The 24,223-nt window shown below is 50.1% G+C and overlaps 2 protein-coding genes across 7 annotated transcripts in view; one reads left to right on the top strand and one right to left on the bottom strand.

Annotated features, from left to right (window-relative positions):
* USF3 (upstream transcription factor family member 3) overlaps window positions 1-4,969 on the top strand; it is a 37,712-nt gene extending 32,743 nt beyond the window's left edge. The window contains exons 7-8 of one of the 2 annotated variants that reach the window (XM_074853684.1): window positions 2,001-2,173; window positions 3,996-4,969. The gene's annotated coding sequence lies outside the window, so the exon portion shown is untranslated. Of the gene's footprint in view, window positions 1-2,000 lie in introns of both variants that reach the window. The other variant, XM_074853676.1, reaches the window with a different exon arrangement.
* A 7,311-nt stretch (window positions 4,970-12,280) lies between these two features.
* The window catches only part of SIDT1 (SID1 transmembrane family member 1), a 47,757-nt gene continuing 35,814 nt past the window's right edge, over window positions 12,281-24,223 (bottom strand). For 2 of the 5 annotated variants that reach the window (XM_074853633.1, XM_074853658.1), the window contains exons 14-26: window positions 24,105-24,171; window positions 23,381-23,454; window positions 22,691-22,814; window positions 21,514-21,631; window positions 20,346-20,482; window positions 18,517-18,625; window positions 18,095-18,109; window positions 17,243-17,319; window positions 16,064-16,110; window positions 15,127-15,232; window positions 14,733-14,843; window positions 13,850-13,963; window positions 12,281-13,556 (exon numbers count right to left, since the gene is read on the bottom strand). In XM_074853633.1, coding sequence (XP_074709734.1) covers window positions 13,494-13,556; window positions 13,850-13,963; window positions 14,733-14,843; window positions 15,127-15,232; window positions 16,064-16,110; window positions 17,243-17,319; window positions 18,095-18,109; window positions 18,517-18,625; window positions 20,346-20,482; window positions 21,514-21,631; window positions 22,691-22,814; window positions 23,381-23,454; window positions 24,105-24,171 — 1,162 coding nt within the window. In that variant the 3' untranslated portion in view covers window positions 12,281-13,493. Of the gene's footprint in view, window positions 13,557-13,849; window positions 13,964-14,732; window positions 14,844-15,126; window positions 15,233-16,063; window positions 16,111-17,242; window positions 17,376-18,094; window positions 18,110-18,516; window positions 18,626-20,345; window positions 20,483-21,513; window positions 21,632-22,690; window positions 22,815-23,380; window positions 23,455-24,104; window positions 24,172-24,223 lie in introns of those variants that run through there. The other 3 variants (XM_074853641.1, XM_074853649.1, XR_012626758.1) reach the window with 3 other exon arrangements.

Raw genomic sequence — 24,223 nt, 5'->3', positions numbered from 1 at the left:
AATTAAAATATGTTTCTTCTGCTGGGAAAACTACACTACTTCATGGTGTCTTTGAAAACTGGAGTGATCTTGTAAACTTACACGGAGCAGTTGCAACAGCTCACAGGTCAATGGGGCCAGATGGGTTTCACCCGGAGTACTGAAGGAGCTGGCGGGTGTTACGGCAGGACCCCTCTCGACCATCTACCAAAGGTCGTGGCAGTCTGGGGAGGTCCCCGCGGACTGGGAGGAATAATAAAGGAATAACAAGGGCGTGAGGGAAGACCCGGGGAACTACAGGCCTGCTAGTCTAACCTTAATTCCTGGAAAAACTGTGGAGATTATACTGGGTGCTATTGGAAGGCATTTAAAGAATAATGCAATCATCAGGCGCAGTCAACATGGGTTCACAAAGGGAAAAGTCCTTTTAACTAATTTGGTACCCTTCTACGATGAGGTCACCCGCCCAGTGGGTGAGGGGAAGGCAGCAGATGAAGTTTTTCTGGATTTTACTAAGGCTTTTGATACTGTCCCTCACAACATCCTTCCAGACAAGCTGCCCAGCTGTGGGATGAGCAGGTTCATGGTGCGCTGGGTGAAGAACTGGCAGAAGGGCAGAGCTCAGAGGGTTGTAGTGAATGGGGCCACATCTGGCTGGAGACCGGTCACCAGGCGTGTTCCTCAGGGCTCAGTTCTAGGGCCAGTTCTGTTCAGTGATCTGGATGCAGGAGCTGCATGCACCGTTAGCAAGTTTGCTGATGATACCAAACTGGGAGGTGCTGTTGACTCTCTTGAGGTACAAGGTGCCTTGCAGAGGGATCTAGATAGATTGGAGCACTGGGCTATGGTTAAAGGGATGAATTTAACAAGAACAAATGCCAGATTCTGCACCTGGGAGGATTAATGCTGGGCACAAGTGTAAACTGGGAGAGGAGTGGCTGGAGAGCAGCCCTGCAGAAAGGGGTCTGGGGGTGCGGGTCGGCAGCAGGCTCAGTGTGGGTCAGCAGCCTGCCCTGGCAGCCCAGAGGGCAAACCGCATCCCGGGGGGCATCAAACACGGCACGGCCAGCCGGCAAAAGAGGTGACTGTCCCGCTGTACTCAGCGTTGGTGCGGCCAACCCTGGAGTGCTGGGTGCAGTTCTGGGCCCCACAACTGAAGAAGGATGTGAAGGTCCTTGAATGTGTCCGGAGGAGGGCAACCAAGCTGGTGGAAGTGAGGAGTGGCCAAGGGCTTTGGGCTTGTCTAGTTGGGAGAGAAGGAGGCTGAGGGGCGACCTCATCGCTCTCTGCAGCTTCCTGGGGAGGAGAAGTGGAGAGGGAGGTGCTGAGCTCTCCTGCCTGGGATCCAGCGATAGGACATGTGGGAATGGCTCAAAGCTGCACCAGAGGAGGTTTAGACTGGACATTAGGCAGCATTTCTTTACCAAGAGGGTCAGATACTGGAGCAGGCTTCCTGGAGAGGTGGTCGATGCCCCAAGCCTGTCGGTGTTTGAGGCATTTGGACAATGCCCTTAATAACATGCTTTAACTTGGTCAGCCCTGAAGTGGTCAGGCAGTTGGACTAGATGATCATTGTAGGTCCCTTCCAAATGAAATAGTTCTATTCTATTCTAATTCTATTCTATGTATTTATTCCTTCATATTAATTTCACTGATGTTCTATCGAGGTTAAATGCAATCCTGAGTGTTCACAAAAGAATATGTCAGCTGTGATTTTGGGTGTTGGGTTTGGTTTTTTTTTTAATGTTGTACAGCATTTTCTGAAGAGGCAGTAGCTGTGTCAGTATCTTTCATGTACCCCTTTTCTGTTTACAAAGATGACCAAAACTAGCAACCAGTTTCACCTGTAAAGCAGGTAATCACAACACAGGCATATTAGTGATACAAAGACTGTTGTGATTTTGCAGGAACTGCACAGTTTTGTGGTGTGTGACTCCAAAGTAACTACCATGTGACCCTCAGTCTTCTCTAGAGGATTGTACCTGGCATTCTTGTGACAGGGCTTTTGTCATACTTCTCAGGACTTTTTCTGAAACCTGCCGAGACCAGAATGGAGAAATATCATTTCATTACTCTCCTTGAACATGGCAATTTCTGTTGAAGTTCAACCACATACCAGTGTGAGTCTTTTTATGTGCCGTAAATGATCCTGTGGCATTGGTGTGGGATCAGGAAGACTGCTATGAAAAGAAAGGTAGGCTCTGCAAGAGCTTCACAGAAATGCATTTGTCCAACTGCTATTATTTACTCCCAGATTCTATAATTTACACTGCTGGCTAGCTTTTAGATCAATTTAATTAAAGAAAAATTGGCTCTATTGTGCAGTCTTTGGTCTAATTGACTGTCCAAGACGGTCTTTGAATGCTGAATCTGGCCAGGTCCCCTGGTTTAAGAGCAGCTTGTGGGTTTGCCACAGATTTCAGCTTCTCACATGTCTGCGCTCACATGCCTTTAGGAAGAACAGTGAATGGACCGGGTATTTCACATTAAAGAAAGGAAATCAGACGTTAAGTAATTTTTGTTAGGTTTTAATTCAAAATTGTTTCTGTTTTCCTCTTCACCGCAAACTAATCACCCCTGCTGCTCCACGCTGACCAGGCTTCTTGTGTTTAGTTTTGTAGGTCAGTTTGTGCCACTGACAGGTCAGTGTCTCCACTTCTGACTGCTGGCCCTTCCCAGGCCTTTGGGCTCTGCTCTCAGGATCAGGAGCAATGGCAACATCTTTGCCACCGAGTGGAAACTATTCTTTCTTTCTTCTCTTAATTTTCCTTCCCCCTGCCATTGAAGCTGTGCGTTTAGGTATCAGGTCAACAAGATGTTAAGGAAGGCTCAGCTTATCTCCATCTGTGCTTGGGGCTGGGGCGGGCTGGGGGGAGTTTGAAAAAGGAGCTTCTGTAAGTTTTGCAGATCAAATAATTCTGTTTGACTTGTTACAATTTGACAAGCAAACACATTTTCTTCAGCAAACATCTATGACACCAACAATTTAACTTTTTCTCCCGAGAATTACCTGGCAATTAAGAGTTCTTTTGTTTTACAAGACATATTTGGAAAATATTTTGTGTTTTTAATTGCAATTTTTTAGCTCCAAAATGGCATTTTTTTTCTTTCGTAATACCTTTTGAAGTTTATTTACACTCAGCGGAGGTTGGTTTGGCTTTGAAGAAAGGCAAAATACCCAGTACTGCTTAATTTAGCAAAATAAACAGCAGAAAGGAAAGGGTTCAGCACTACCTCCTGGGTGGGACTGCCACAGCTGACAGGTGTTGGGTGGCTGTGGCTTGCAGCTTGGCCTAAATGACCTCAACAAATAGCAAATGGTGTTGGGCTGGAGTGCATGTGTGTCAGTGTAGTCCTTGATTAATCCCTTAAGAAGCTGAGGAGAATAAGAGCAGGGTCAGACTAAGTTGAAAGCAGGCAATAGAACAGTAATGTATTAACATTTATGTACCTTTTCATTGAGGGAAGGGACCTCATTTAAGAACAGCTAAAGGAAATGGAGAACTGAGCCTGACTGGCACATGTTTTCTAGCTCCCGCTCCCAGCTGCAATCACTATGCTGCTGCCCAGGTGGAAAAGCACCTCCCTGAAAAAAAACCCACCCAAAATGCTATGCTAGTGCAGAGCCTCCTGAATTTTGCACAGATTCCCCACTGCACTTTAAAGGCCACGCTGCTGCTGTGGTTGGTGACTGTAGCGCTGTTGCAGGAAAATCATGCGGCAGGGCAACCGCAGAGGGCGTGGCTGGAGAAAAGTGGTCATTTTATTATTTCTAATCTCCTGTTGTCACCTTATTCCGAGGTACTTGCGCAGTCCTCGCTCAAGGACTTGGTCACAAACTCACGCTGTTTCTGGATGACTGAGTGTGGTCAGCTGTGCTGAGAGCTGTGATCTTTTGCTATTCCCCAGTTTCATGCTCATCACTTTAACAACGATCTCCCTTTGACTGGAAAGGCAGAGTAGCATCGTAGCTATTTATAGCAAATCAGTCAAATTTGTGTTGTTTTCTGATACAGTGATACAAGGAGCTCCATTCTTTACCGTCGCCTAACCTGAGTTACCTGCTGCTGTTCCCTTCTGCTGCCACTCATCCCACAGGGGTAGCAGCCACGTGGACAGGAGCGCCAGTGCAGACACAGGTTTGCGTGTGAGGGTGTTTTCAACCTCCTACCACCTCTGCAATCCCTCGAGTAAATCTAACACCTCAGAGCACCAACGCTTTATTCCCACTAGTTACACTAAGAGCAAGTTACTTTGCAAACCAGTGAAAGGTTTAGCAGAGGTTTTTGGTCACGACAATACAAAACCATCTTCTCTCTGCAAACAAGCCCTGCTTAGTTACGCAGAAGCCATTTATTATTTGCCGATACCAGCTTTTATGAGATAAATTAAAAAAAAAAAAAAAAGGCATTTCTTTCTGCCTCACCAGAAGTATTTTTACAAGTAGGTTCCAAGTTTGCAATACGCACTGCTGTTTCCACAATCACAAATGTGAAACAACCAAGCTCACCGTGGGTTGTACCCCTGTTCCTGCCTGCTCACTGCAAGAAGGGAAGCAACTATGGATTTTGCCACAGGAGATTAATCAAGGATGCTGTTGCCCTCCATGATGTAAATTATTTATATTCAGTCCAGAGTTTTCTGCTGTGCTTCTGTTTTATACAGCTGTAAATTACTTGGATACAGCCCCAGTGGAAAGTCCTTACTATTTTGTAATGGAAAAAAGGAACTCTGCAGTAGAAATCTATAATGAATGAACAGGAACATCATCTTCCAATTGTAAATAAGATCTTGTTCTGTTTATTTTGTCATCTTTTTACAAATGTGTTGCGTTCAGGTGTAAATATCCCAAACCATGATCTTGTTCAAAGTTCTGAGATTTCTATTGTTAAATGTAATACTTTGTTTAATAGTTGTAATAATTATTTGTATAGATATGAACATGATAGTATTTTATTAAAAAAAAGAAAAATGTTTTTTGAATACAGTATTCTTGTTGGTACAGCTTCTTTCCCACCTAAAGCCACACATTTCACTCTTCAAGATAGGTTAAAATAAAAGCTTTGTTTTGAGACTATAATTGTAAATTCCCCCTTTTCCACTGATGTATATTCTCCGCATATACCAGAGTTATGCACCACTTAATTTGGATACCTAAAACTACATAATCCAGAAGAAACATATAGTGATAAGGCAATGTCTAAATAATGCAAGGCCAGTGCTGTCCCTGCCCAGGTGACAGCAATCCCTGTGTGAAGATACAATTTCAACTTTATAAAATGCTTCTCAATCATGCACCACCACAATGATTGGGAGGTGCTCTAAGATGTCAGAGTCTGAATCTAAAGGATGTGGTTTGGATGAGACCAGTACAGAGATGCTGCAAGGTAAGTAAAGGCTTTTTGGGAGGCTGCGTAATACAGGAGGGGGTGGCAGAACTGCTGTCAAACACTTTCTTCTGGGGGCTCCGGGCTGCCTTGCTTGTAAACCTTAAAATTCTGGATGTGAAAGATGCCCTTATGGAACATGTTTTGGTTTGGGCTTTTTTTAATTAAAATTTAGTATTGAGAGCTGAGCTTCTATTTTGTTACTTCAGGGACAGCGAGTATTTGTAGCTCAAGGAGGCGGCTGTGTTCAGAGGTCACGGAGGTTCAGAACATCTAGAAGGTCGGTGCAGGACTAGGGCCAGTCCCCGAGCAGTCACCGTAACCTGCTCTGAGCTCGCTTCTCCTGCCCAGCAAGGGCAGCTTGGGCCTGAGAGCTGGCAGGCAGGGCCAAAACCAAGAGTTGGCTTGGCCAACTGCACCAGCCAATGCCAAAGAGCAACAGCCCCAACCTCAGCATTGCCCTGGTGCCAGCCCACTGCCAAAATACAGTTTCCTGCTGTACCAACCTGCTCTCTCCCATCCTTGGGAGGGTCTGAATACCTGTAAGGATGGGCCAATGCCCCCAGCCCTGGCTCCCTGCAGCGGATGACCTGTGGGAGATTGAGCAGGGCTGCTGGCACAGCTTCCACTGAGGCCCCAGCAGTGCCCCAGGGCAGCAAGGTCCTGTGGGTCAGCCCTCCAGGCTGAAAGCTGCTGGGGGCCCTGTTACAGAAGCTCTCAAATAAACAAGCAACCACCAAAAATTAAAAATTTATTATTAACACAATTAACTAGCCCTCTGCAAACTACAGGTTCAAATGTCTGTGAGAGGAGAACAGAACAAATTCCTAGGGTTTAACAACAACCCAAACTGCTCTATCACTCACCTAACAAGTGAGACTCTCAACCTTGAGGACCTGCTCAGGGCAGTGTCCTGACCCAAGTCACCTTGAGGAGTTTCCTTGGGCAGCGTCCTGACTCAAGGGGAGAGTCCTCGACTGCAGTGTGCTGCTCCAGGGGACGAGCTCAAAATGTCTCCCCCAGGGGACTCCACTGATCCCCAGGCCAAATCTGATCTGTAGTCAATAGCAGCTCCCATCGGCCAAAGGCCCCAACTACCATGAACCCCGGAGAGCAAAGGCAATCAGGAACTGCTACATTTCAGCAGCCAAGAAGCCCTATTTTCACCGGGCGGGTGCACCTACCACAGGCCCTTGGCCCACTGGGCTCATACAAATGCTTGGTGCAGCCACATGCACCTGAGCACAAGGGAATCCACATACAAAAGCACAAGTGAAACTGGCTTAAAGTGTTTCTTCCCCCATTTTAAGCTAGAGGTGGAGCATAGCCAGGAGCAGCACACCTCCGTCTCAAATACACCCTGTTCATGGCATGGATAAACTCAGTATCTCCCTGTTACTGTCATTACCAATTCCCCCCCCCTCCTCAAAGACCCTTTTGCTCAGTGTAGATGTGGCTGTTTAAATAGGCAGAAAATCTCCATTTAGCTGTGAAGTTAACATTTTTCTTAACGTTTTCAGAATGCAGCATACTCCCCCTGCCTGGGCTGCTCTTCTACCACCCCAGAGGTTTGGGTGGTAGTTGTAACACTGTCAGCTTGCATGATCCTAATAGCTTCCCTAAACTGTGAGGGGGCGTTATTATTATTATACAAAAGCTTGAGTTGTTGCAGGCAGAACAACGCTTTACCAACATTTCTTGAGAAAACAGGGAGCATATGGTTGTGTCCACCTCTGTGGCTTAGGTCACCACAGCTGTAGAAGAGGGGAGACAGCCCGAGGTGCCCGGGAGCTGTGTGAAGAGCGGAGCAGAGGCAGGAGACAGGTCATATCGCTACAGGGGAGGTAGAGCAGAGCCCTCTTGGCAGCAGCTTTCTGGCTACGCGCCACACAAAATCACCTGACCCCACCACAGCACTTTTACTTGGGAAAGCGTTACAGGCCCGAGGAAGGTATTGCAAGAGGTGTAACACAAAAACGACGCAAAGCTGAGTGTTAGTAGCTCATCTGCTTATAAAAACAGCAAACATATCTCATGACTTAGCAAATAAGGCTGAGTATTTAATGACCAACTGCAGAAAGCTTAGGGCAGGCGTTCCTGGGCAGGTACAACTTCCACAGCATACAGAGAGATACTCTGGCAGCTGCCATTTCCAGTCAGGCCAGCTCCTGCTTCCTTCAAGCTGCTCAGCCCCTGCAGTGAACCGCTTAAACTCACTGAGAAGGGAATTCTCCAGAAAACTGAACTGTTTGCTTCCCTTTCAAGTGTTGTTACAGCAGTTTGTGCTGAGCGTAGGAGGGATGAGCACATGATGGGGGAAGCAGGGACCCTGCTACTGGCCCATGGACAGCAGAAAGGCCCCCAACTCCTAACACAACTCACACCAGCTCCGCTTTTCTCCCTACATACCTCCGACTAACACTGTTTCACTTGGTGAACAGAGGAAGGTAAAACAACCAAGTGACACCTGCAAGTCGGGGAACACAGGTTCACCCCGGGGAGCTGTTCTTCGTTCCCCGAGGGCAGTCACCTGGAGAAGGGCAGCAGGACTAAAGTCACAGGCTGCATTTTGGGTGGAGAGCTTGACCAGGACAGCTGGGAGGCAGAGCTGGGGTGCCCAGCCAGACCCCCACCCCCAGCCAGAGCCACCGGGGCACTCCTGCAGCCACCGCCTGGGAGAACTGAAGTATGAACAGAAGCCAGCAGGCAGGAGGATATTTTAAAAACTGATGCATCAAGCTAGAGGCACAGGAGCAGCAGGGAGACGATTCCAACCCTTCCTCCCATCTCTTTGGCTTGAGATGCCTTTCCTTAGATTTAATTTAAATCTTTTTTTTTTTTTTGCTTGTTCTGCACTGTTCTCCACCCTTCTCCAACCTCTCTCCCTCACTGCTACCGCCTTGCCATTCACATACTGTGCTCATCTCTGCTTAGCTCAGCAAGCCCATATGTTGCTCTTCTACCTCCTACATTGAGCCTTCCAACTGCTGTTCAACATTAGTTTTTTCTCCCATTCCTATTTAGAGAAGACAACCAGATTCCTGGCTAGAAACAAATACAAGCGTGGTACAAGGTCTGAGACTACAGATTATGGAAGACACAGGCAGAAGGAGTATCTTTTATAAAAATGTGTCCAAAACTGAACAAATTTGGGGCACAAAAGCCTTTCTTCAGTCTGGCACTGAAGCAATATTTCTACTACCCCAACACCTTGTCCTGTGGCCTTGACTTCTGTGCACCACAAAATACACCAAGAGCGGAACATACTTGTACAAGAGAAAAAGCTGCTCATCTTTCTCCACACCTAAACAAGAGGTACAGGCAGTCCTGCAAGGCAAGAGCCCATCCTGTGCGTGACTAAGCAGGGCTGTGAAGGCTGCACAGTGAGCAAAGTGGACTTCAGGTTAGACTTGCAAACAGCAGGATCCAACACTGGATCCTCCAAGTCCCACCCCCCACAGATACCTGCCTGTACACCAGTTCTGGTGATCTGCCAAGATCAACAGGTTTTTGAACTAGTGTCCCTCTTCTCCCCATCTCTCTGGCTCAAAGGGACTGAGGGAGGCAGCATTTGCTAATTCTACTAAGAAATGACACTGGAGTGTCTGGCCAGACTTACCCACTTCATATCAAAATATTCAGGGGGCTCTGGAGTGCTTTACCTGGTGCAACTACAAGGTGTGGCGGCAGCATGGGCTCCAGAGAAACCCAGCAGTTAAAAGATTAAAGGCTGAAGTTCCTACAGGAGGCAGATGCTCAAACTGTTGAGCCCCAAGCAACAGCAGAGCAGGATCTCCACTTCAAGCACCTTTAACCATCCCAGGATAGCCTCCCACCTCGACAAGATCCCACCAGATCTACGCATCTTCCTGCAGGTCCCAGAGGAGCAAGGCAAGCTTTGCCTCAAGTAGCATCTTCTTTTGGTTTAGGAGTCGGTGCTCAACCTGCTGGTGCTGGCAGGCTGTTACAGAATCCCAGATTCGTCTAGGTTAGAAAAGACCTTGAAGATCATCCAGTCCAACCATTAACCTCACACTGACCGTTCCCAACTCCACCAGATCCCTCAGCGCTGGGTCAACCCGACTCTTCAACCCCTCCAGGGATGGGGACTCCACCCCTGCCCTGGGCAGCCCATTCCAACGTCCAACAACACCTTCTGCAAAGAAATCCTTCCTAAGAGCCAGTCTGACCCTGCCCTGGCGCAGCTTGAGGCCATGCCCTCTTGTCCTGGTGCTTGTTCCTTGGGTCAAGAGACTCATCCCCCCTCTTTGCACCCTCCTTTCAGGGAGTTGTAGAGGGCCATGAGGTCTCCCCTCAGCCTCCTCTTCTCCAGACTAAACCCCCCCAGTTCCCTCAGCCGCTCCCCATCAGACCTGTGCTCCAGACCCTGCACCAGCTCCGTTGCCCTTCTCTGGACACGCTCGAGTCACTCAATGTCCTTTTTGGAGTGAGGGGCCCAAAACTGAACCCAGTCATCGAGGTGCGGCCTCACCAGTGCTGAGTCCAGGGGTAAGATCCCTTCCCTGTCCCTGATGGCCATGCTGTTTCTGATACAAGCCAGGATGCCATTGGCCTTCTTGGCCACCTGGGCACACTGCTGGCTCCTGTTCAGCCAGCTGTCAATCAACCCCCCCAGGTCCCTCTTGACTGGCAGCTCTCCAGCCACTCCTCCCCAAGCCTGTAGCGCTGCTGGGGGTTGTTGTGGCCCAAGTGCAGCACCCGGCATTTGGCCTTAGTGAAACTCCTACAGTTGGCCTCAGCCCATCGCTCCAGCCTGTCCAGGTCTCTCTGCAGAGCCTCCCTACCCTCGAGCAGATCAACACTCCCACCCAACTTGGTGTCATCTGCAAACTTACTGAGGGTGCACTCGATCCCCTCGTCTAGATCATCAGTAAAGATGTTAAACAGGAGTGGCCCCAAAACCGAGCCCTGGGGGACACCACTCGTGACCAGCTGCCAACTGGATTTAACTCCGTTCACCACAACTCTTTGGGCCCGGCCATCCAGCCAGTTTTTTACCCAGCAAAGCATGTGCCCATCCAAGCCACAAGCAGCCAGTTTCACCAGGAGAATGCTGTGGGAAACGGTGCCAAAGGCCTTACTAAAGTCAAGGTAGACAACATCCACAGCCTTTCCCTCAAACCCCACATGCCCCCAGCACCCAGGGGTTTATCCTGCCCACCGCAGCACTGCTGTCCAGCAGGCCCCTCCACACACGAAGCCTTGTAACCCACCCTGCAGGCACACACACGGCTCGACCTGAACTTTTCCAGGCACTTGTTAGACCAAGAAACTGTTCTTGCAAGGCCTGTGGTGAGGACTCCACCAGGAAATTTTCTCACCTCCTTCTGCTGCTACCTCCCCTGGTCCTGGCCCCGAAGCACCTCACTTGCTCCCCAGCTCACCGCAGCAGCAAATGATGTGACTGTCACACAAGCACCTCATCTCCCAACAGATCTACCGCTGCAGCTCTTCATGCAGCTTCCAGGTGGCACCATGCAGCCAGGCCTCAGACCTCTGCTCCTGCTGCTGGGCTGGAACTAGAGAGGCAGAGAAAAGGGAGGGAATGGATGGTGCTGGCAGCAGGGCTATCACTGCGTGTTACCGCCTGCGCTCCAAGTAGGGCTCTGAAAAGAGCACATCCTGCACACCCCAGATATTATCACAACAAATTTTGGTTTCACTAATCAGAACTGGAAGCGCAGCGCTTGGGCTCCTACAGCAGCCCTTGTGTTTGCAGGGAAGGGAACAGGGCAGCACAGAGCATATGTCGCAAAAAAGCTGTCAGGTCAAACATTCGTACACCTCTGAGTACAGAAACCCAGATGGCTCCGTCTGCTCAGCACGTTTATAACCACGCTGGGCAAGACAGAGCACCACGGCCTCACCAGGAGTCCCTGATGGGGGGCGGCTCAGTCTTGCTGCACTCAGCAGTAAGGATTTGGGGCTTTTTTTGCACCTCAGACTTCCTGGCACTCTTTCCTTATGGGAAGAAAAAGGAAGCTACAGGCAAGCCCATGTAGCTAATATTGGATTCTGCCATTTTAGACACATCAAGAACATATGGCAAGACTGCAGGGTGGCTGAATGGAAAACATGGACTATCCTCAACTTGATACTCCTCTTCTGGTGCTACTCAGAAAAAAGCAAGTGTCATCTCCTTCCCTGCCACCCGTGCTGACACTGTTAAGAGAAGCTCGTGCTTTGCCACAAGCCAGAGAAACCTACCTTTATTTCAAACATGAAACATTCACAACTCCATCTGCGTGGCAAACCTGCAAGTCAAGCCCAAAGCACTGTAATACAACACAGCACACAGGGACCACCACCACCTTCTGCATGTGCTGGCAACTGAAATGCAGCTACATCGCCGAAGCTGTGCAGCTCTGCTCAGGAAGATAACAGCCTTGTGTCATTCCTCCTCCAGCCCTCTCCTCACTCTGCCAAAGGGGCTACAGGGACAAACAAGAGCATCTGTTCTTTACTTTATTTAGCCTCACAAAGGCAATTTGGTTAAGAAAACAAGCAGGTCATCTGCACCTATGCTTAGGAAACTGTTTGCAAGGGTCCTAAGGATGACAGCAGCTGTGTGACACCACTGGGCACCCCTCTGCCCCAAGTGTTCTCTGCTGCTCCTGAGAGCTGGAGCAAAAAGAATTCAGATCAACCTGCAGGGCAGGGAACCAGAAACATTCATTTTATTGACCGTCTTGACAAACTCCAACTTAGAAAAAAAAATAAAAACCAGCTAGTGCAAAACCTTTCTAGGAGATACAGACTTCTTCGCATGGAAAATTACCATAGTCTTCTGCTTTGGTAAGCATAAATGGAATGGAGCCTTTGCATCACTGTGTGCATGCATGTACACCAAAGGAAAAGTGTTCAGACAATGACAAGAATAAGGACAGCAGGCCTCAAAGAATACTTTTTAATTCAAAATTAGCAAAAGAGGTCACATTTTAGATGCAAGGCCTGAAACAATACACACCTTATTCTTGTTTTTTAAATTACTAAATTCAGGAAGAATGCAGAAGCCATTAAAAAAACCCACCTTATTTCAGATGCAGAGAAGTTGGAGAGGAAAGAAGTTTGGTCCAGATCTTTAGCTAAAGAGCTCGACCCCAGCTGCCCCAAAACCTCCTCTGCACTCCAAGCCCGTAAGGGAACCTGCTTTGCCAAGTTTGCCCAAGTCAAGCTTGTGGGAGGAGAAAGTCTGAGGCTGCCGGACAGCCTCCCTGTTCCACCTTGCCCCTCAGCAAGGCCCCGCCGCAGGAGCCGAGGAGCTGCCCACTGTGCAAGTCTGCAGCTTCACCACACCGTCTCTCTTAGGGTGGCTTGAGGACAGCACTTCTGGTGCTGTGAAGGAGACCATCACACTGACAAGTGCCTGCGTAGAGGCTGCCAGAGAGAAGTGAGGCTGTTCAGTATGAGTGGGAGAGGCTGCAAGAGCAAGGCAGGAGGTTCTGTCTCTGGCAGAGCGCTCTGGCAGCTCTACTCTGCCATCTCCCTCCAACGCCGCAGTCTCTTGTTACCGTGGCTCCTCACTAGCTACAGGAGGACCTCTCCAACAAAAAAAAAGAAAACAGTCCCCCACTGCCACCTCAGCTTGGAGTCCTTTGGTCCCTTGGTGACTGCAGGACAGGAACCAGACGCTCTCCCCGTGCTGCCAGAGGGACTCTCTGAGGGCAGCAGCCTGCAGGATACAGGCACCCGCTGCCAGTGCAGGAGGAGCTGCATTGTGCGTGTCAAGCCCGCTCACTGGAGAGGAAGTGGAGCACATCAGCAGGGAGGAAGGGAAGCAAAGGTCCCAAACACCCCTTATGCTTTCTCCCTCTTCACTGGCTCCAGCACCCGCTGCACCTACAAGCCAGAGGGCTGTACATTGGCCTCAGCCGCTGGGTCATGCCTGCCCCAAAGGATGCAGTGGGAAAGGAGCAAATGTCGTCTTCCCTCCTGGTCCTGCCCTCAGTTACCACAGCACCACTTCGTGCTTGCTGTGGGATCTGGCTCCCCTGCTCCCACGGGGTTGTCGGCCACGGAAGCAGGCTCATTTCCCACAGATGCCGGTGGCCCGGTGTCTTTGGCTGAGCGGTTTGGGACGCTCCCGCGCCCCCATCCCCTGGGGACTCAGAACACTGGGATCTTGTCCCTGCGCACCGTGTCCAGGTCATCATCCAGGGTCAGCAGGACCTGAGGAGGAAAGCACGAGGCAGCTTCAGGTCTCACTGGCCAGCCCACGGCTGGGGAGAACGACCAGCTCCTGATGGTGCAGGGAGCCACAAGCCAAAGGAAAAAGCCTGATCCCACTGACAAGGAGCATCCCACTGTGAAGGATGGCTGGAACCAGAGCCAAGCAGAGGAGTTGGGGCACTTCTGTGGGGTCCTGGGGCAGCCACAGCTCCATGCAGATAAAGAGTGACAAGGAGGAAGAGGAGAGGGTGAGGCCATATAGCAGAGTAGGAGACTCGGCAAGACTCACTCACCAGAAAGGAGAAGAACAAGGCAGCTGCAGAGAGGAAGTGCCAGACGTCGTGGTCATCGAAGAAGCCCAGCAGGATGCATGGCCGGTTCTTCTCCCGGGACTCTGCTGGAGTCTCCTAGGGGAGAGGGCAGGGGGTCAGGACCCAATATCCACTCACACAGGGCCCTTGCTGGCCTTGTTGGACGCTCTGGAGATTGCCCTCTCTTAACCCTTCACACAAGAGCCAGGAAAAGGCGCTGTGCTGGCCAGACTTGTGGTGAGAGAGCAGGGCAGGAACACAGTGTCATACTTAGGCTTAGGGATGGATCTGGGGCCACAACCTGCAGCTGGGGGGAGGGAACCTCCTGGTCTCCACAGCACAGCACAAGCTGCACAGTCTCCACCAGACCACCCTGCCACAAGCCCCTCACTTCCACAGAGATGGACACAGTATCTTGTTAGAAGGTATCCAGTCAGGATTTAAGAGCTTCCCAAGGCCATGGAGAGCCCCGACAACCCCAGGCAGGTTATTTCCCATTGGCCATCTGCTTGAGGGAGAAGCCTTCCATCCAGCACTGCTCAGGATTTCCCCAGTTTTGCTTTCAGATCCCCAGCTTTTGCTTTCAGATCCCCAGCTCCTCCTCTGTCCCATGGTGAGAACTAGCCACCTCTGGATGACCTGGGTGATAAATAGTCTCTCTACAGCTACATGCATACAGTCATGTTTGGCTCAGCACAGCTTCCCAGGCTCCCTTCCCAGCCTGCTGAAGGAGTTAAACTCTTTCAGTTCTCAATGAGCAGCCCAAGACTCTTCCCTGGAGTGTTTTTTGTGTAAAACAAACAACAGGAAAGGAAGATGATGAGAGGGGGACATGGACAGAAAGACAGTGAAAGGGGAACTTTACCTCCCAGCTGCTGAGGGTCTGGAAGAAGAAGTAGAGGGCAGCTGCCCACACCACTGCCGTGGCCACGATGCAGAAGAGAGGGATGGGCAGGAGCTTCTCAGAGCTGCGGAGCTGTAGACAGGGAAATAGCTTCACAACGTGCCTGAGTCCTTCCCAGGGGCTGGAGCCGTGCGTAGGGCTGACACACCAGCCTGGACCATCTGCATCAGCGAAAGGCTGCCCACCCCAGGGAGACACAGTCCGGACACTATGCGGCATCCCTCCCCAACACCAACACCTTGTCCCGCCCTGAGCCCCACAAAGGTCCCTCCACATCCATCTGCAGCCAAAAGAGACCCATCCTGTCCCATTTGGAGACACACACCCCAGGGACAGTTATAGCTGCCTTCTTTACCTTCATGATGATGTAGAAAGCCAGGTACAGCAAGAGGTTACAGATAAAGATCCCCAGTATGTAGGATGCAAAGTCTCTGGGCCGATATACCAGTCCAAAGATAGCACTAAGGGAGGGGGAGGAAGGGACATTAGACAGCCTTTTTCACTGGGGACGGGGTACATCCCCAAATGACTGCCACCCGCTGCTCCCCCCAGACCACAGGACCCAGCAGCCCTGCCACAGCCTTCCAATTCCCTGGAGGACATGCATGGTTTACCTCTGCTCCCTGCTGAGAAGCAAAACAGAACAAACTCAGCCACGGTCAGCTGCTGAGAGCAACCAGAGACCCCAGAGGAGAGGCAAGGGCCCTGGGTTGCTTCCAACCCACGGCCAAACGCATCTCACTCGAGAGGAGCCGGCACCATATCTGTATGTTCAGCAGAAGTTATGTCCCCAAGAAACAGCTTTAGTGAAAAGCAAGAGCTTGGGGCAATGACTTGAGGTCTCATCCAAGAGCTGATCCCTCCATCCACGCAGTTACTGCAGAGACAGGCTCCACGACTGTGACTAACGAGCATCTATCAAGTCTCCCGCACCTTGGCTGCACCAGAGAGCTCCCAGCTACATGAGAAGCACGTGTACAGCACAACACATCACCGTGGTACCAGGCCAAGCCCTACGCAAGCTCGCTCAGGAATGAGCCATGAGACAGCACCAGCTGAGATGCTTCAGGGTGCCTGACGTAGCTCTGTAGTGCTGCACGGCATCCTACGGATCTACCACCAGCGCTCAGCTGATCCAGATCCTCGCCAAAATGCATCGGAAAGGCCCCAGCACAGGATTATCGCACAGAGGCTGCTGCATTTCCCCATCGCTTCAGGCCACTTGTGTGTCAGTACTGAATCTTGCTGCCCGCGTGCACAAGTACACAAGACACCGACACCCCACTACTTACAAGGACCAGTTGACCAGGTTTCCAACAATGAGCAGCACCATCCTGTCCTGAGGAGGAGACACTGATGGTCATATGAAAACAGAAGGAAATGCAAGAAGAGGCCTCTGCCTCAGAAATTCAGGATACCACTAGGTGAGGATTTGGAGTCTGGTTCCTGCAAACACACATGCTCTGAAGTTTGCTCTGTGGGAGCTTTTGACAGATGGAAACTGCTCTGGCCCTCACAAATTTGAGGAAAATGTTGCAAGGAGGAGACAAAACATCTAAAAAAGGACAAGCCCAACAACACTTAAGGATCAACCTCAGAAGGTTCTGCAAATCCTTTGATGGTTTCCACTGCTTTTCTAGTTAGATTCCTTCCCTCTCACCATTTTACAGAAAAATTATGGCACAGAGCAAGGATGTGCTTGAAAGAGCAGCAGGGGCAGCTTTGGATAGCATCCTGCACATACTCACAGAGCCCTTTTTCACCCATCTCACCATTAGGTGGGGAAGCACTGTAACTACAGCAGGCAGAAGGGTTACATCTGTGGGGCATGTGCATTTATGCTTACAGATGTAGCTGTTTCAGGCTGGCCAGGCTTACTTTATGCCTGAGTGCACTGAGTTTGCTTGCAAAACTCAGCCTGACATTTATTCAGAGATGGGAGAATAAATAAGTAAAAAATATAAAGGATGCTCATGGATAAAAATTTCATTTGGCTTCAAGCTCTAATTAGCGCTCTGTGCCAGGAAGAAAGTAATCAGTGGGACACAAGGAAACAGCTACTTTTTCATATTTCTTTGCTGTCTGCCCTGAGGTGCTGTAGAAATAGCAATAGCTGTTGCTTAAGCCACAGAGCCAAAGTAGTCGCTGCCTTCCCCAGAGAGGCTGCGCTCCACAGAGCCTCATACCCAGTCCTTTGAATGGATGGATGCCCCCAGAGAGCAAGAGAAAAGGCAAATCCTATCGTTCTTGTATCACCTTTGCTCTGATGTTTTATTCATCAAGCCTGAGATCAGGGGAGGCCTAAAGGCAGAGGGTAAACCGCTCCAGTGGAAGCCTACACTTACCCCAAACATTTTGGAGGAGGGCAAAGAAGGGAAGCAGGGAGCATCACTTTTTCAAATAGTCACACTCTGCACATTGCCTAGAAAGTGAGCAATTGCTGAGAGGTGCTGAGATGAGAAATCACCTACCATGTACATTGGTCGACTGCACTGCTGGATACAGTCTGTATACAGCACCATTGCTGCCCGTCGAAATATCCCCAAGTCTGTCAAAGAAGAGGATAAAAAGCCAGAACAACCAGCAGAGCGAGCTCCAAAATGCCTACAGAGGAAAGACACGGACACCCACCGGCTGACAACAGAGGACCCAGCCTGTGGATGGGTGAAGGTGTCACTCATTTCCTGCCCTTTGGGAACTGTGCTGAGAAGGGCAGCCGTCACAGCGTGTGGATGGCATTTGGTCAGAACAACAGGTTCAAACAGAAATAATTAAGATTAAAAAAATCCTCTCAACGCTAGCACTGCCCAGAAGTCCAACAGGCCCTCTCTGTACATGTGAACAGGCTGGCTTTGCAACTGCATCTCTGGAAGAGAGATGTGTGTGCAGGAAGGGGGAAAAGAACCTTCCATGGAACAAGCTGCCAGAGTGGGGAAACAGCAGAAACAGATCCCACAGGCCTTAGAGGGTCACAGAAGGGCGGAGTGCACTCAAGACACTCCTCCTGCCAAAATCATAGCAGAAGCTTCACTGGAGAGCCATCAGTAGCAGCGGGGATGGACCGACATGCATGCACACACAAGATTCAGCCACAAATGCAGAGCTTGAAAAGGCTCCTGCCCCAAGATGTGAGCTCTCCTGGGCTATATCCTGCCAAGGAACGGGACTGGCAGTGCTGCCGGCAAACTGACTTCACTTCTCAAGAGCTGACCCCAGGTGGCCCACGAGCCTCCCTCCCCACACACATCCATGCATCCTCAGCAGCTACATCACTGCTCAATCAGTTCAACAGAGGAAAAAAAATGAGAGCTGCTGACAGTTACCTGAGTCAGGGCCATCTGAGGCAGACAGAAGCAGAAGAGGAAGGAGAAATATGTTTGTAAGCAGAGCACAAGAGCTGGGTTCCCCACCAGACCCTCTCCCCCTTCACCCCGTGACAGGGTTTTACATTGCTCACTGCTCTGAGCACAGAGCTGTAGCTGCAGGGCAGGCTGCCTCAGAGCCCAGCTCTTCTGCCACCACAGAGCAGACAGGTCCTGCTGCCTCCCGTGGGTCTGGGAAGCAGCAGCACGAGGACTTCAGAGGCCAGGAAGGGCATCGGATGGGTGAGAGGAGAGGATAACCCAGAACACAAGCACAGGCCATGGGACTGTGCTCGCAGATGCGCCACGTAGGTGACTCACGCAGGTGAGGACAGAAAACACCTGCACCCCCGAGAGCGAGGTGGTTCAGTCACAGCACTCACCGATCTTGAAGCGGCCCATGTAGTAGATCTGGGTGCTGAGAGCCAGCGAGGCCAAAACATGGATCATTGAGAAAATGACCCAAAACCACATGTCATTTTTCCCAAACACCTGCAAAAAAACCAGAAGACTGAGCTCTTATCAGGAGGCCAATCCTTCTCTCTCCTATGTCACCACGGGGCATTAGACAACCTCAATGAACACGGGAGAGAAACCCCCAAATCTTCCAACCCAAAAACAGATCTTTAAATCCAAACAAAGTCCAGAGAAGCAAGAGGACCTCAGCACCTCTGGAAGAGGAGACCATTCTTTCTGAACGTCCCTTCAGACAAGGATGACAGCTTGGAAGGTCTGCAGCTGGCCCAGGCAGCAGAAATCCAAGGATTCCCAGGCTGGGCAAGCTCTCCCCGATGAGGTGGGCAGCAGCTCTCCAGCCAGGAGCTGGGTTTTTACAAAGGCAATCAGGAAACCAACTGTTACTTTAAGAAGTACATCATAGTACACCAAAAAGGACAAAGCTGCTCTGCAGGCACTTGCACCTGTTTTACACTTTCACTTTAAGAGAAGTGACCTACAAAGGCGGGATAATGTTGTATTAAAACTTTATTTTTTCAATTATACATTAAGGAGTCCAGAAACTCTGGTCTGCCATCAGGCTGTGACCACACACTCCCCTCCCCTGGGGCACAGCACATGCCTGAACGGGGCGGGGGGAAGAGGCAAACAGAAAAGCCACCTCTGCATGAATAGAGCAAGGGAGACATATAAACTCTACTCTACAGTTTCAAATCATCCCCCAAGAAAAAAAATACAGCATCCCATAATAAAACCCCAGTGTTTTGAACCTGGGTATGCAGATCTACCACAGCTATCGAGAGATCCTTGGGAAGTCCCAAGTTCACCATCTATTCCTGCATGCCTTATCCCAGTCTCCTACCTAGAGACCATTGCAGAATCAATTGTTATTCTGCATTATGTCAGGTAGCGAGGGGCTGACAGCCTGCTGGGACTCAGTGCCTAGTTCAGAGCAAGAATTCACAGAATCATCTAGGTTGGAAAAGACCTTGAAGATCAATCATCTAGTCCAACCATTAACCTCACACTGACCGTTCTCAACTCCACCAGATCCCTCAGTGCTGGGTCAACCCAACTCTTCAACCCCTCCAGGGATGGGGACTCCACCCCTGCCCTGGGCAGCCCATTCCAACGCCCAACAACCCCTTCTGCAAAGAAATACTTCCTAAGAGCTAGTCTGACCCTGCCCTGGCGCAGCTTGAGGTCATTCCCTCTTGTCCTGGCGCTTGTTCCTTGGGTCAAGAGACTCATCCCCCCTCTCTGCACCCTCCTTTCAGGGAGTTGTAGAGGGCCATGAGGTCTCCCCTCAGCCTCCTCTTCTCCAGACTAAACCCCCCCAGTTCCCTCAGCCGCTCCCCATCAGACCTGTGCTCCAGACCCTGCACCAGCTTCGTTGCCCTTCTCTGGACACGCTCGAGTCATTCAATGGCCTTTTTGCAGTGAGGGGCCATCCCACAGGACACCAGCTGCACACTTGGTCATGGACACCTGGATGCATGAATTTCTCCTCTTAAGGGCACGTGGGAAAAGGCCAAAAAGGAGCCCACCTAGCAAAAACTGCTCTGCTCTTCCCCTCCCTGCAAGCCTAGGGGAAGGGAGGAGGAAGACCCAAGAGTACTGGGAATTCAAATACTCGCAGCTGCTTAACACACTCTTATCCTACCCCACTGCTCTCCCATCATTTGCCCACTTAAGCTATGTTCCCAGCCACACCACCTCCTTCCCAGAGGAGCAGGTAGGTAAGAGGGAGCCATACCACTCCAAGGACAGCCAGACAGATCACCACAGCAAACGAGGCATAGGCAGAGTAGGCGCTGGCATTGATGTCCGGGTGGCGGGTCTGGTAGAGCTTGAGCATGCACAGCCCTGCGATCATGTACATGAAGGAGGTGTCTGTGGAGGGAGCACAACAAAACCAGTGAAAACAGGTACTGCCAGTAGGCTGAGAAAGCTGTTCTGAGTGCGTGTAAAGAAGTGCAGCAGCAGGGCCAAACCCAAGGCTGGTAGGCACGGATCCCTGATGCTGTGCTACACTGTACAACGCTTTGTGCTTTGCCATCTTGCAGCACATCTACCATGCTCTGGGGCAACAAAAATCAAAGGGGCTCAGAAAATAAGTGCAGCAGAGAAAAAGGCAGGGAATCAGAATGGTTGAGGTTAGAAGGGACCTCTGGAGATTGTCTGGTCCAACACCCCTGCTCAAGCAGCATCAGCTATGAGAGAGTTGCCCAGGACCATGCCCAGTCAGGCTTTGAATATCTCCACAGAAGGAGACTCCAGAACCTCTCTGGGCAACCTGTTCAGTCTTTGACCACCCTCAAAGTAAAAAAAAAAAAAAACAAACAAACAAAAAAAAAAAACCAAACACCAAAAAAATCAAATAAAACACCCAAAATGTTTTCCTGTGTTCAGATGAAGTTTCATCCCTTTCCTGTGTTTTAATTTGTGGCCATTGCCTCTTGTTCTTTCACTGGGCACCACACTAAAAAGAATCTGGCTCCCTCATCTTCATCCCTTCTCATCAGGGATTCACACACACAGAGAAGATCCTGCCTGAGTCTTCTCTTCCCCAGGAAGGTGAAGGAGCCCACAGAGGAAAGAGTTTCCACTGCGATGGCAGTCATAGGCTTCCTAGGCTTGAGTACTCTGCCACTCAGGCTGTGCAGTTACTATCTTCAAATATTGAGCTACAAAAGCAAAGGGAGATCTTCCCAGTAGTGCACTACTATAGTCCCGAGGTCTGGAGAGGAGGATGAAATGCATTAGAGTCCCCAGCATCCAAAGCCTCACCTCTTCCTGACTGAGTCCTGGAAGAGGCAGACTCTAGAGAAGTTTGCAAGGGTAGAGGAATGGGAAATGCCAGCAACTCAGGAGTCAGGCAAACCCTAACCCCAGCTCAAAAGGAGAAAGGAAACTCAGCTTACCAAACTGGAAATTGGAGTAATTAGGGCAGACATGATAACAGGCACTGAGCACCCCTTCCATCATCAGAGCGATGCCCATAGCATAGAAGAGACCAAAATGCTTTGGGATCCCATAGTCCTGGAAGAGAGCACAGCTGTATAGTAAGTACCCTCACTGATAAGCAAGCTTCCACTCCTCACCACTTCGTTCCTTCCAACCCCTATGCATGTTCTTCAGTCGCCAGTGCAGCACAGTGCGCCATGTGCAACCACGGGCTCTGCATTTAGCCACACTGTATAGCCAGGTGATTCCACAGGCAGCAAACCCAAGCTAATCACACAGAAAATTCTGGTCTGAAGACCTCAGTGTCTTGGTACTGATATCTTGAGACTAAATATCTCTGTCCTGTGCCTTGTGCCATGCTACATCCTGCCCAAAATTCAGAGAGCACTGGGGACCCAGAATAGCAGTCTTGTTCTTGTGGTCAGCAGGGGGTTAAAAGCACCTGAGGAGCAGAGCCCATCAGCCCAGGTAAGAAAGCATCTCCATCACAGTCTGGCTGAGATCTCATCTGAAAACCATAAGCAGCCGACCCTTAAAACCGTTAAGGCCTTTCCTTGCTACCGAGCCAGTGAAAACAGAGCAGTTTGTCTCCAGAAACGACCAGCACCACTGCCCACAGGGCTGCAGATTCCTCTGTCCTCTCCCAGAAGATACTAAAGAGAGTGCAGAAGCTCTGGCTGCAAGCAGCTCTGCTTCAGAGCTAGAGGCAGCCAAATTCCTCTGGGTTATCATAGGCAAATCTATTCCCTCTTGCTAACAAGAGTGCCAAGAGGGAACTCTTGACCTCACTATAAACAAAAGCATCTTGGGACACTCCTACTGTTCCAGTTCCTCCACAGTGAGTGCTGGAGGAAAAGCCACAGCCACAGGAGTCTTTCTCTCTACTCATCTCCTTGTCTTTGCAAGCCCAACTTGGATCACTGTAGCAGTATGGACATACTGTAAGCAGCAAAGTACTGGGGTGTGCAAGAACTTGAGTGTCTCACCTAGACCCCTTTTCAGGGGAGGAAAACCAAGGAGGATTCAATCCTCCAGCAATGAAGGCAAATGGAAACCCACTGTGTATCACTCTCGTTTTCAAGTTCTCCCTGTCTTTCCTCCCTCCACTCAGCCCCACGCAACCATGCTTCCTACCAGGGTATAGACATCTTTCATCTCCATGGCCCGACGGTGGAGAATGTCCCTGCGCAACACAATGAGGAGGAAGAGAAAGCCCAGCAGCATGTGGCCCACGTTGCTGAGGATGTTGTTGAAGGCACTGAAAGGAAAAAGAAGGTTTAAGACAAAGGCAGTACAGCAGCAGGAAGCTGCCCCCGGGCCATGATTAGCTGAATCCATTTCACTCCCTGCCCCTTCTCCATCCTCCACCTCAGTAGGTGCCAAACACCTGCCAGTTTTGCACCCTGGATGACAATTTTAGGTGGAGTAGTTCCCCTGCCCCAGTGGATTTAACACGTCCTTTGCGAGATGTCCAACTCTGGGCTTTATTTGCCCATTAGTTCAGAGAAGTGCTGCACTGAAAGTACTGTTCTGAACTTCTCTGCAGAGCTGCTGCTCCTTGGATACAAGTGAAAAATGTCCAAAAGAGCACAGGAACACCTCATTGCTGTGCTGTAGGTTTGCTAGGGGAACCCAGGTGCCATATGTTCCTGAGTGCACGTGCCTCACTGCAACAGAAAGCCACTGCTGAGCAAAACAGCTGAGCAAAAAGCTCAGAGTCCTACCCTCTCAGTGGTCTTAAAGTTACTGTGAGCCTAGCAAGGATAAAATCCTGACACTCAGGAAGCACAAGATAATAATGTAATGATCATGGGGCTCACTCACCTCAGCACCCCAAGGGGATGAGCACACAGAAAGTTGTAGTAGCAGATGTCCTGATTGCCCGTCACATTCACTACCTGCACAGAGAGGAGGTGGGAGACCTGATATTAGCAAATCCTCTGTGTTCTGGGGGGTTTGCTTCGTGCAAACACTGCATGTACACAAGGTGTACCAGGACACAGCCTATCTCTCACACTGGCACTGGGGAGTACTGACATCTGCAAGGGAAGCTTTTAGTGGGGGACAAGATATTGCCACAGGCCACAAACCTGACAACAGTCTTCAGAGGAAACATATTGTGCTCTCAACCTTACCACTAATAGATCTGCTTGCAGATGTCTGAATAACTGCAAGGGTGGGGAGAAGGGAAGAGAAATCACTCATATCACAGCAAACCCTACTTGCTTTCAGTTGCCTTTTAGAGAAAACAGCAGATTCCTCCTGCCTCTAAAATGAAACAGGCCCCAAATGAGACATCAGATGAGCAGGAAAACAGCTGCACTCCCATTTCCCCAGCAAAAATATCAGAACTGCAAGCTCGGCGAGCCAAGCCAGCAGCAACACTCAACACACAGTGCAGGGAGAGCAGCTAAGGTAAACTGCTCCTCAGACAGAGCAGGATTCCTGGGTGATTGCTACAACCGTCATCCTCACACCATGTCACCAGAGAGCAAGTTTAAAGGCAAGGGGACCCAAGCGTGGGGGACAGCCACAGAGCCGAACGCACCGTCTGGTAAGTGATGACAAGCTGGATGACTGGCAGGGCATAAAACACTGCAATGGTGATGATGTTCCTGCAGAGAGAAGACAGTAGGAGTAGTTACACACACCAAAACAATTGGTGCA

The sequence above is a fragment of the Strix uralensis genome, chromosome 2, assembly GCF_047716275.1.
Source record: "Strix uralensis isolate ZFMK-TIS-50842 chromosome 2, bStrUra1, whole genome shotgun sequence".
Lineage (NCBI taxonomy): Eukaryota > Metazoa > Chordata > Aves > Strigiformes > Strigidae > Strix > Strix uralensis.
This window is presented reverse-complemented; position numbering and strand designations above follow the sequence as displayed.